At 46.6% G+C, this 12,919-nt stretch overlaps 1 protein-coding gene and 1 long non-coding RNA gene across 3 annotated transcripts in view; one reads left to right on the top strand and one right to left on the bottom strand.

Annotated features, from left to right (window-relative positions):
* The window catches only part of LOC119971893 (switch-associated protein 70-like), a 251,970-nt gene that overhangs the window by 80,580 nt on the left and 158,471 nt on the right, over positions 1-12,919 (bottom strand). For both annotated transcript variants that reach the window (XM_038808175.1, XM_038808174.1), the window contains one exon: positions 3,338-3,446. In XM_038808175.1, coding sequence (XP_038664103.1) covers positions 3,338-3,446 — 109 coding nt within the window. The remainder of the gene's footprint in view (positions 1-3,337; positions 3,447-12,919) is intronic.
* Positions 1-12,919, top strand: part of LOC119971894 — a 74,145-nt gene that overhangs the window by 17,050 nt on the left and 44,176 nt on the right. The window lies entirely within an intron of this gene.

The raw sequence follows: 12,919 nt of genomic DNA, 5'->3' as shown, positions 1-12,919 counted from the left end.
TGGTTTACAAACTCTGATTTCTCAAATAGCAGGCTTGTCTGGTTTCTTGGATGGTTTTGAAGTTGAAGTGAAGATCTTGTAAAGCAAATGATTCTCAGTAGGCTGTGAGATTTATTGCAGTCAAATTTCTGAGGCTGTTTCTCAGGTGAACATTAACTGAATCATAGAATCCCTACAGTGCAGGAGGCGGCCATTTGGCTCATCGACCCTCCAAACAAGCATACTACATAGGCCCATGTCCTATCCCCGTAACCCATTATCGCTACCTAAACCTATGGACACTAAGGGGCAATATAGGATGGCCAATCCACCTAATCGGCACATTTTTGACTGAGAAAGGAAACGGAGCCCCGGGAGGAAACCCACGCAGACACGGGGAGAATATGCAAACTCCACACAGTCACCCAGGTCGGAAGCAGTGCTAACCACTATGCCACTGTGCCGCTCCAGGTAATGGACAGGTTACATGCTCTTGCTACTTGATGTCTTTTCCGAATCTGGGACACAGACTGGCTGAACAGGTGGTTCAATGGCTTTTGGTGAAACTACCTGCAAACAGCTTGCGCTGATATTTGTAAAGCCTGTAGAAAACATGGCTGTGTCGCGTGACTTGCATATGTTCAAAATACTATCCAAATAAGGAGGCGTGGTCTTCATTATTCAAAGAAGCTCATTTTCAAAAATAAATCATGAGTTAAAAAAAACATGACTTATCAGAAGACTGCAAACTTCAAATAGTAATTCTAATCATCGACAAAGCTATTAATGGATGCACGCTCAGTTTTAAAACATTGAGTAATTGAGTGCAAATTACGTATAATTTGAAGATGATGAAGTGCTGATCCAGTGGATCAACTAGTTTTCACACTTTCTTTAATAATATGCAACCCTTCCAAACTCCCTTGGGCCAATGGAGAGGACAGACTGGAAAAGTTACAAGCTGAGATTGAATAAATGACACAGAATGTCAATTGCACCTGACTGGATTGTCAGAGGTACATTGACACCAACGAAAAAGCAAAGCCAATTTCCATGCTGATTTAGGAAAGAAGATCCAAAGAGTGGAACATTCAATCCAATGAATAGTTGTTTGGTAGAAGAGAACTGTAAAACTGCTGAAGAGACATTTCAGCTAAGCTTTTCATTTTGCACTTATCAGGACAAGCACAAGAGTATCACATTTCAAATGATCACAACAATTTATGCAGGAGATAATGGTGCTGACTGGTTGGCAAGTCAGCTGTGATTGGCTGAGGAATTACCACGGAGAAAGCTCTGGGGAACAATAGGCTCACCAAGCTTCCGGATAATTAAAAGAAAAGCAAGGCTTGAATACATTCCTTTTATTTGCAGAGAACGGGTCCTTGTGTATTAATGTATGTCACTGAAGCAAGCATTATGAGCCACATTAGGAGCTCGATTGATTAGTGTAGCTATTAGCACACTTAGGATTGATTGGCAAATGCTGCCCAATCACATGGTATTTGAATTTCAGTGCTGGCGCGATGCCAGATATGTACGTTGTTATGCCCAATGATTGCCTCACCGAATCAAACAACATGTTCCTTCAGTTTCTCATAATAGGCAGAGTACAGACTGTTCTCAGCTAGCCTACCCTTGCAAAATCCAAGACAAAATGTCAACTATTAGATGTGGTTCCTCAATTTTAAAAGGAGCTCATTGTTAATTTACTGCTTTCTTGCCAATCTTGGATTCCAATTTATCTGGCCCAGATCCATTCTTACCCGATTAAAGTTGGCTTTCCCCGAGTCATTCTTAATCTGGATTGTTCTGCATTAAGGGATCTTTTCCATTCAGCCAAGATGGCAAAAAGGGCTTGTTAATGGTTTAAAGTCTCAACTAAAACATGGCATCTTCAATAATGTAGCACTTCTTCAGTACTGTACCACCCTATGTACTCAAATCTTTGGAGTGCTTGAAATCGTGAGGCTCATGTCCATGATTCTTTGGCTTGGAGGGGAGAGTGCTAATTGATATTTTAGATATATCCAGGCCAGCTTTGTTGCTTTGCCTCATCAGTGCAGCATTTTGGTGTTGATACCAAGGTACTTTTCCAGGTTTATCCCAAAGGAAATATAAAACAAATACCCTTACTATCCTAACAAGATGCAAGACAAAAATAACTTGTATGTATTACTTTCCTTGGATATTTCATCATTTAGTGCTAATCAATATCACTCAAATTGTAAGCAAATTAAGAGGCCCAATAGAACACACATGAACTAAAGCTTGAGTGCACATTGCCCACGGAATTCAAAGCACAGTGAATAATAGTCTCCTATGCAAATATGTTGCATTATCTAATAGACACCAAAATTATCCTGTAGCAACAGCTATTAATAAATGAAGGCACAATATAATATTTGTTACTAGTATTAGAAACTATCAACGTATTTAATAAACACTTGCTCACAGTTACCTTACATATCACCTGTGTCATATTATCAGTAGTACAATTTATTTTCTCATTTTTGTTGTTATTGTAGCCTTTTGTTTCTGTGCATCTTTTCGTTTGTGTCTTTAAGTTGTGTTCTTTTCTGTGTTTTCTTCTTTTGCATTTTTCCAATTCTGTTTTCTGACAATCATGTTCATGCCTTTACTACTCTTGTTAACGTGCACATTAATACTGGGCATTGCTCCTGCTCGCTGATGGTCTTTTGCATCATTGCGTTCCCAATCCCGTCTCATTCCTGTTTCCGAGTTTTATCTCAGCTTTAACGTGATGCTTTCCTCATCTGCCTTGAGCCCATTTTCTTAATTCCAGCTCCTCTTACTTTTTGCAGTTCCTTCGCTATGTCAGTCTGTGTTTTTGTTTTACAAAAGAGCCAGTTCCCCATCCTTGTCTGGTCCAGCAAATAACGGCTCACTGGCCCAGGACAGTGAATGGACAGCAAGCTGCCAGGAAGCTTAAGTTTATGGCAAGAAAGGCAGCAAACAGAAGCAAAATATGGAGCTAGGAAGTGAGGTGGGTCAGTTGGTCAGCAGATAGGCCGCAGGCATGCAGCCTATTGAAGAGGTGTCTCTGAGATTAGGAGGGCTTTATATACTTCCTGGGTCCTCATGTGCATGAGAAAAGCAATTTGCACTCTATAGCTGAGGTAGGTCAGCAATGGAAACCTTCCCATGGGCAGAATGCAGCCATGAGGGATGGGCAACAATAATTGAAGCAGGTATATGCTATGGAATATACCTGGATCACTGCGACAGGATTAATTTTGAAGATTTCTCATTCTGATTCACATACGATTTGCAGCTAATAACCTCTATGATTAGGAAGGCTACAGAAGATTGGATATAAAAATTAGTCCTTAATTACCTTGGATCCATTCTTGTTTCTTCTTTTTGTCAGATGCACTGATCTCAAAACTCTTATCCCAACATTTGATCAGCAAAAGACATTTCTTTCCATCTTTGTCTGGTAGAGACTGGAATGGGAAACAAGTATTTTTATTTTCACAGTCTAATTAACTTGGGGTTTCATTCAGATTGGCAGACATTTTTTACATCAAGCCCTTACATTAATATTAACAAGGATCACAACCTCTAGTGTTCTCTGTAGTTGCCCAAGAGAACATTAATTTACTGAGAGAGAACATCTTCTGCAAACAACTTTTAAAAAACTATCTGTGGGCTCAAATGGCTCATAAACATAAACTCAAGAGGACTATTAATTTTGTAGATTCATTAATCCGATTGGTTTGAGTTAACATTCGTGGCTTTGGAATCAGCCCAACGTTATTAGGCTCACCGACAAACAGCAGGCAGTCAGATGGGGTATGATCAAACCTCCTCTGGAGGAGAAGTATGAGCAGACCTTATGCATAACGCCAATGCTGGGGATGGGGCATTGCATCAGCAAAATCCAAACTGGATTTACTTGTTGAAGTGTATTACTGTTGTTATGTAGTCAATTCACAGACTGCTCAGCCCCACAGACTAGTTAAGGATGACCGACTAGTTAATCTGTTTTCATATTGCTGGGTGAAGGAGGAATGTTGACTCAGTCACTGGGGAACTCCCTGCATGCTTTGCATGGTGCCACAAGACCTTATACAGCTGATGTGTTGGCTAGTGTAGGCTTGAGAGATGAACAGACACTCCCAGGTTCCCTGCAATGCGGAGAGGCGGCGGCGGGCGAACGGAGTCCATTCTGTAGGATGGCGCGAGACTGGTGGAAGGCAGATCACTGAAGGGTAGGTCTCAGAAGTGCGAGCATTACTCAACTCCTGGTATCATGATGTGTTGGCGAGTGTAGGCTTGAGAGATGAACAGACACTTCCAACACTGATGAAGGTTCAACTCAATTTTATTAACTACTTCTAACTAACTAACACACTGTGGGTCTAAATGATGCTAACTTAAACTAGAGACCTAGAGTAAGAAGTCTTACAACACCAGGTTAAAGTCCAACAGGTTTGTTTCAAACACGAGCTTTCGGAGCGCAGCTCCTTCCTCATTCACCTGAGGAAGGAGCTGCGCTCCGAAAGCTCGTGTTTGAAACAAACCTGTTGGACTTTAACCTGGTGTTGTAAGACTTCTTACTGTGCTCACCCCAGTCCAACGCCGGCATCTCCACGTCATAGAGACCTAGAGATCTAGGTGGTATGAAGAGGTTGTGCTTTTTGGACCAAACCTGAACGTTTCAGAAGTTAAAAAGAGTCAAGGAAATGGCTCTTCTCAGCTGACAAAGTGTGAACAGTTGGAAGGTTAAGAAATTGGAGTTGAAAGGTTGCAGATTCAGGCGAAATTCTACAGACATAAGCACTTAACTCGATGGGCCGAGTGGCTTAATTCTGCTCCTATGTCTTATAGTCTTAACCCACATTGACACTTCAGTGCATAACTGAGGCAGTTTTGCACTGTTGGAGGGGCAGTCTTGTAGATGAGACTCTGCTCTCTCGGGTGGGCATCAATGATCCTGATACCACTAATCCATGCAGGGGCGTTTTCTCAGAGCCCTGGTCAATATTTAGATCTTAGCCAACATCACTAAACAGATTATCTAGTCATTTATCGCATTGCTGTCTCTGTGGCCTTGATCTTCCAAATTGGCTGCTGTATTTCCCTGAACTATCTAAATTCTTGAAATTTGCAATGCACTTCATAAGTTCGTTGTTTGCTGTGAAGTGCCTTGCGAAGTCTTGGTGAGCATTTTTTTCACATTATGTAACAGTTCATGACTGAGAACTCAAGAGATATAAAAGTAACCACATTGCAATACTGGAAGATACTTTAAGTTTTCTATTCTGCCCCACCACCTCCACCTCTTTTCCAACTACATAATTCTGTACATTTCTACCTTTCTTCAGTTTTGCAGAAGGATCATTTAGATAAGAGTCATAGAGGTCTACAGCACAGAAAAGGCCCCTTGGGCCATCATGTCTGCTGGTCAAAAACAATCTCATTTTCCATCACTTGGACCATAGCCTTGCATGCTTCAGCATCACAAGTGCACGTTTAAATATTTCTGAAATGTTATGAGGGTCTCTGACTCCACCACCCTTTCAGGCAGTAAGTTCCAAACTCCCACCATCCTTGGAGTGAAAAGATTTTACCTCACATCTCCTCTAAACCTCCTGCCCCTTACTTTAAATCCTGGTCACTGATCCCTCCACCAAGAGGAAAGGTTTCTTCCCATCTACTCTACGTATGCTCCTCATAATTTTATACATTTTAGTCACGCCCCCATCCTGTCTCCTCTGCTCCAAGGAAAACAATCTATGTCTATCCAATCTCTATTCATAACTAAAACTTTCCAACCCAAGCAACATCCTGGTATATCTTCTCTGCACCCTTAGATCACATGGGGTTAGGGTAATTTATTAGCTTGGATAGAAGACTGACTGACGGCACAGGACAGAGAGTCAGGATAAATGGATCTTTTTTCTGGATACCCAGATGTAATCAGTGGGGTGCCACAAGGTTCGCTCCTTGGGTCCCAACTATTCACAATCGAGAGAGGGATAGAAGGCTCCATAGCCAAATTTGCAGATGACACTAAAATCAAAGAAAAAAAGAACAAAGATACAGCACAGGAACAACCTTCGGCCCTCCAAGCCTGCGCCGACCATGTGTCCTATCCAGACCAATCGCCTGTATCCTTCTAGGTTCCGTTCATGTGCCTATCCAGATAAGTCTTAAAGGTCGCTAACGTATCTGCCTCAACCACCTCACTTTGCAGTGCATTCCAGGCCACCACCACCCTCTGTGTAAAAAAACTTCCCTGGCACATCTCCACTGAACCTTGGAAAGGCAACTTATTATCAATCAGAGTGCAGAGGGATCTGGGTGTCCTCATGCATTAGTTGCAGAAGACCAGCATACAGGTACGGCAGATAATAAAGAAAGTGAATGGAACGTTGGTATTTATAGTTAAAGGAATAGAGTATAAAGGTTGTTGCAACTGTACAAGGCATTGGTGAGTCTGCACATGGAGTATTGTGCAGTTTTTGGTCCCCGTACTTGAGGAAAGATGTTGTGGCATTTGAGGCAATTCAGAGGAGGTTCACTAGATTGATTCCATGATTCCAGATATGAGGGGTTTGTCTTCTGAAGAGAGATTAAGTAGTTTAGGCCTGTACTCTCCAGAGTTTAGAAGAATGAGGGGAGATCAAATTGAGGTACATAAGATGATAAAAGGTATGGATAAAGTAGACATGGAGTGGATGCTTCCTCTTGTGGGACATTCTAGAACGAGAGGTCACAGTCTCAGGAAAAATGTAACAAATTTATAACAGAGATGAGGAGAAACTACTTCTCCCAAAGGGTCATGAATCTATGGAACTCATGGATGCTGGGACAATGAGTAAATTTAAGGCGGATTTGGACAGATTTTTAATTAGTAATGGGTTGAAGCAGAAACGGGACTGCTTGGACCTGATAAAAGAGTCGATTGAGCGGCTGGAGCTTAGATTGGATGCCCAAGATCGGGTGATCCAGAAGGTGGAAAAGGCGCTGACTGAGCAGGAGGAACATCAAACTGCGGAGGAGTTGGAGGTGGGGATGCTGAGAGACCAACAGAAGAAGCTCCTGGAGAAGGTGGAGGACCGAGAGAATAGGTCCCACAGGCAGAACCTGAGAATCATTGGGCTCCTGGAGGGGTCCGAAGGAGCAGACGCTGGGGCATACATCGCAGATATGTTTGAGAAGCTGCTGGGGGATGGGGCATTCTCACGACCCTTGGAGATGGACAGGGCTCCCAGAGCACTCGGGAGGAAGCCGCGAACAGGAGACACCCCCGAGGGCAATGGTGGTGAGATTCCACAGGTACTCAGATAAGGAGCGCATTCTGCAGTGGGCCAAACAGACACGGAGCTGTAAATGGGACAATAGTATGCTGCAGGTCGACCAAGACCTGAGTGTGGAATGGCCAGGAGAAGAGCAGGCTTCAACCAGATTAGGTCGATCCTTTTTAAGAAAAGGTGAAGTTCGGACTGTAGTCCGTCTCTGGGTCACGCACGAGGAACAGCACTTTTATTTCGAGTCACCTGAGGATGCGCTGGACTTTGTGAAAAGGAAAGGACTGGTGGTGGACTGAGAACATTTGAACCTTTGCTGCAACATTCATGGGGGTTTCTTGTTTTCTTGTTATTTCTCTGTTCATTTTTTAAAAAAAGTTTCTTGTTTTTTGTTTTGTGGAAGCTGTTTGCAATGCCGTCTGTATTGATTTGGGACCGGTGGCAGAGATGAGTGAGTTAAGGTTTCTATTTGCACTGTTGGGGAATGGAGGTCTGCTTGTTTAGATTTTGGTGTTTTTTCTGTCGGGCAATTGTGTGGGGATTGTTTTCTTTAATAAACATTTTATTGAGGTTGTTTTTTGGCATTGTAATAGCAGCAATATAAACAATGTATATAAAAATATAAACATAGTGCAAATACCACCTCCCTCCCCCACAGGTCCCACCATTACTTAACCCCTAATCTACGCTAACCTACCCCCACACCCTCTTCTGCTGACATAGAACATAGAACATAGAACAGTACAGCACAGAACAGGCCCTTCGGCCCTCGATGTTGTGCCGAGCAATGATTACCCTACTCAAACCCACGTATCTACCCGTAACCCAACAACCCCCCCCTTAACCTTACTTTTTAGGACACTACGGGAAATTTAGCATGGCCAATCCACCTAACCCGCACATCTTTGGACGGTGGGAGGAAACCGGAGCACCCGGAGGAAACCCACGCACACACGGGGAGGACGTGCAGACTCCACACAGACAGTGACCCAGCCGGGAATCGAACCTGGGACCCTGGAGCTGTGAAGCATTTATGCTAACCACCATGCTACCGTGTTGCCCACTACCGTGTTGCTGACGATTAGTTCTCTGCGAAGAAGTCGATGAATGGTTGCCACCTCCGGGCGAACTCTAACAATGACCCTCTCAAGGCGAACTTAATTTTCTCCATGCAGAGAAAGCTAGCCATGTCCGATAGCCAGGTCTCCGACTTCGGGGGCTTTGAGTCCTTCCATGCTAGTAATATCCGCCTCCGGGTTACCAGGGAAGCAAAGGCCAGAACATCTGCCTCTTTCTCCTCCGAAAACCGCCACCTCTGGACACAATGCCACCCTTGTTTTTAATACCTTGGACATGACCTCAGCAGACCCCTGCCAAAATCCCCTCAGCTTTGGACATGCCCAGAACATGTAGACATGGTTCGCTGGTCCTCCCGCACATTTTGCGCACCTGTCTTCCACCCCAAAGAATCTGCTCATCCGGGCCATTGTCATGTGAGCCCGGTGAATGACCTTAAATTCTATCAGGCTGAGTCTGGCACAGGTTGTGGATGCGTTGCCTCTACTCAACACGTCCGCCCATAGACCATCCTTTATCTCGCCTCCCAGCTCCTCCTCCTACTTTCGCTTCAGCTCCTCAGTGTGCGTCTCCTCTGATCCCATAAGTTCCTTGTATATGTCCGAAACGCTCCCCTCGCCTATCCATTCTCTAGAAATCACCCTATCCTGAATCCCCCTTAGCGGCAGGAGTGGGAAGGTTGGTACCTGTCTACGCAGAAAGCCCCGCGCCTGCAGCTATCGAAATTAGTTTCCCCCCGCCAATGCAAACTTCTCCTCCAGGGTGGGGAGGGAACAATAGGTGGGTGACTATCCAGCGCCAGGGATGAGGGCCACCAAGCTAGCTGGGCGGGCTAGCTCACGGAAGCACATTGGGGGGGGGGGGGGGGGTGCATATGTTCGGTTTATCAAAGGGGTTGGGTTGTTACGGGGAGGGAGGGGTGGAAAATGTTCTGCTGACGAGGGAGGGACGTGGGCCAAGGGACAGAGAGGATGTTGGAGACGGAGGCTGCTTGGGGGAGGGCCGGTGGAGACGCGAGCATGGGCTGGAGGTGGGCCCAAAATAGGGGATGGCTGATCGGTGAAGCCGATGAGCCCCCCCAACTAGGCTGATCACCTGGAATGTTCGAGGGCTAAATGGGCCGGTCAAGAGGGTCCATAGGGAGAAGGTGGACAGGACAGAGACAGACCGACTGGTTAAGGAGATATTACAGATTGATAGGAGGTATGTGGAGACCCCAGTGGTAGGGCTTTTAAGGGAACGGCGGAGGCTACAGGTGGAGTTCGGCTTGTTAACCACAGGGAGGGTGGTGGAGCAGCTGAGAAAGGTGAGGGGGGTGATCTATGAACATGGGGAGAAGGCCAGCAGAATGCTTGCACAGCAGCTTAGAAAGAGGGAGGCAGCTGGGGAGATAGGGAAAGTAAATGACGGAGATGGGAACCTGGTTGGAGACTCAGCAGAGGTGAATATGGCATTTAGGGATTTCTACAGTAGGCTGTATAGGTCGGAACACCCTACGGGGCCGGAGGAGATGAGGCACTTCTTGGAGGGGCTGAATTTCCCAAAGCTGGATGGGGAGAGGGTAGAAGGGCTGGGGGCCCCAATCGAGCTGGAGGAGATAGTGGAGGGCTTGAATGCCATGCAGGCGGATAAAGCCCCGGGGCCGGACGGGTACGGAGTGGAGTTTTTAAAAAGTTCCCTGGGATATTGGGGCTGGTGTTGATGAACATGTTCAATGAGGCAAGGGAAAGAGGGGTGCTGCCCCCAACGATGTCACAGGCCACGATTTCGCTGATTCTGAAGCGGGGGAGTGGAGTACAGAGTCTCACTCTATGCAGACGACCTGCTTCTATATGTATCGGACCCATTAGAGGGGATGGATGAAATCATGATTCTAGGGGAATTTGGCCGGTTTTCGGGGTATAAGCTAAATATGGGGAAAAGTGAGCTGTTTGCTGTCCAGGCGAGGGGACAGGAGAGGCGATTGGGGGAGCTGCAGTTTAGACTAGTTGGGGGAAGCTTTAGGTACCTAGGCATTCAAGTGGTGCGGGAATGGGACCGGCTGCATAAATTACATCTGGCCTGGCTAGTAGACCAAATGAAGGACGATTTTCGGAGATGGGACGCGCTCCCGTTGTCATTAGCTGGGAGGATGCAGACGGTAAAGATGATGGTCCTCCCGACGTTCCTGTTCATGTTTCAATGTCTCCCCATCTTTATTCCGTGGTCCTTTTTTTAACGGGTCAACAAAGTGTTCACTGGCTTTGTTTGGGCGGGCAAGACCCCGCGGGTAAGGAAGGTAATGCTTGAGCGGAGCTGGGGAGAGGGCGGGCTGGCGCTGCCACATTTTAGTAACTATTACTGGGTGGCTAATATAGCCATGATCAGGAAGTGAAGGTGGGGGAGGGGTCGGCATGGGAGCATGTGGAGGCAGCTTCATGCAAGGGCACCAGTTTGGGGGCGTTGGTAACTGCGCCTCTGCCATTCCCGCCAGCACGGTACTCCACCAGCCCCATGGTAGTGGCGGCCCTGAGAGTCTGGGGGCAATGGAGGAGACATGTGGGAGCAGAGGGAGCATTGGTCTGGTCCCCAATCTGTAATAATCACCGGTTTGCCCCGAGAAGTATGGATGGGGGTGTTCCGGATATGGCGGAGAGCAGGGATTGAGAGGATTGCGGATATGTTTATAGAGGGGAGCGTTCCGAGTATGAGGGCGCTGGAGAAGAAGTTTGGGTTGGCGAGGGGAAACAAATTCAGATATCTGCAGGTGCGGCACTTCCTACGTAAACAGGTGTCAACCTTCCCGCTCCTACCCCTAAGGGGGATTCAGGATAGGGTAGTTTCCATAGGGGGGTAGGAGAAGGGAGCGTTACTGACATTCACAAGGAACTTATGGGGTCAGAGGAGACACAGACTGAGGAGCTGAAGCCCAAGTGGGAAGAGGAGCTGGGAGGTGAGATAGAGGATGGTCTATGGGCAGACGCGTTGAGTAGAGGCAACGCGTCCGCAACATGAGCCAGGCTCAGCCTGATACAATTTAAGGTCGTTCACTGGGCTCACATGACAGTGGCCGAGATGAGCAGATTCTTTGGGGTGGAAGACAGGTATGCAAAACGTGTGGGAGGGCCAGCAAACCATGTCCACATGTTCTGGACATGTCCGAAGCTTGGGGGATTTTGGCAGGGGTTTGCAGATGTCAGGTCCACAGTGTTAAAAACAAGGGTGGCACTGAGTCGAGAGGTGGCAATTTTCGGGGTGTCGGAAGACCCGGGAATCCAGGAGGAGAAAGAGGCAGACGTTCTGGCCTTTGCTTCCCTGGTAGCCCGGAGACGGATACTATTAGCTTGGAGGGACTCAAAGCCCCCGAAGTCGGAGACCTGGCTGTCGGACATGGCTAGCTTTTTCTGTTTCGAGAAAATCAAGTTTGCCTTGAGAGGGTCACTGTTAGGGTTCGCCCGGAGGTGGCAACCGTTCATTGACTTCTTCGCGGAAAATTTATCGTCAGCAGAAAGGGGGAGGGTTAGTTTAGCTTAGAGTAGGGGGTTAATAAAGGTGGGACCTGTAAGGGAGGGAGACGGCTTTTGCGCTATGTTTATAATTTCATTTACATTGTTTGTGTTTTTGTTATAATACCAAAAAATACCTCAATAAAATGTTTATTAAAAAAAAATATTCAGTTCTCCCCCAGCTCAGTGGGCTAGACAGCTGGTTTGTGATGCAGAACAAGGTCAGCAGCACGGGTTCAATTCCCGTACCAGCTGAGAATTCTGAATTCTTCCTCTGTGTACCCGAACAGGTGCCGGAATGTGGCGACTAAGGGCTTTTCACAGTAACCTCATAGCAGTGTTAATGTAAGCCGACTTGTGGCAATAAAAGATAAGAGATTTATGGTCTCTTATGAAGTCACTGGCCTCTTCTCACCTTTCAAAATGCCCCCGACCATCAAAAGTTACTCCTAGTTTCGCCAGGTACAGTACCCAGAACTGAATCTGCCTTTGGTATAGCATTGCCTTGGCCTTGTTAAACCCAGCGCGCTTCTTCACCAGCTCCACACCGATATCCTGGTAAATTCGAATATGGTTCCCCTCACATTTGCAGTTTTGCTTCTCCCTGACCCACCGCAGGATCTTTTCCTTCTTCACAAACCTGTGAAGCTTCACAATCACCGCTCTCGGCTTTTGCTTGAGGGACCTGTGCGCCCTGTCCACCTCTGGGGCCTTGTCCAGCACCCCCTCCGCAACCAGCCCCGCCAGCATCCTTGAAACCTATCTCGTGGCACTTTTACCTTCCACACCCTCCGGCAGGCCAACGATATTCAAATTCTGCCTCCTGGACCTGTTCTCCTGCTCCTCTACCTTTGCCCTTAACAACTTGCAAAGGTTCCCCAGGAGCCCCACCTCCGCCTCCAACCGATCACTGTGGTTGGACATCACCTTCTCCATCTCCCATATCTGTGACCCCTGTGCTTCAAGACATTTCTCCACTCGCTCCATCGATCCTTTCAGGGGTGCTCTGCTTCCTTAATGGCCTTCGACCGGTCCTCATGCATCACCTTTCGTTGCTGTTCTTCTTTAATAAATGTCATCAACTGCTCCATCTGGGGC

Source organism: Scyliorhinus canicula, chromosome 9, assembly GCF_902713615.1.
Source record: "Scyliorhinus canicula chromosome 9, sScyCan1.1, whole genome shotgun sequence".
Lineage (NCBI taxonomy): Eukaryota > Metazoa > Chordata > Chondrichthyes > Carcharhiniformes > Scyliorhinidae > Scyliorhinus > Scyliorhinus canicula.
This window is presented reverse-complemented; position numbering and strand designations above follow the sequence as displayed.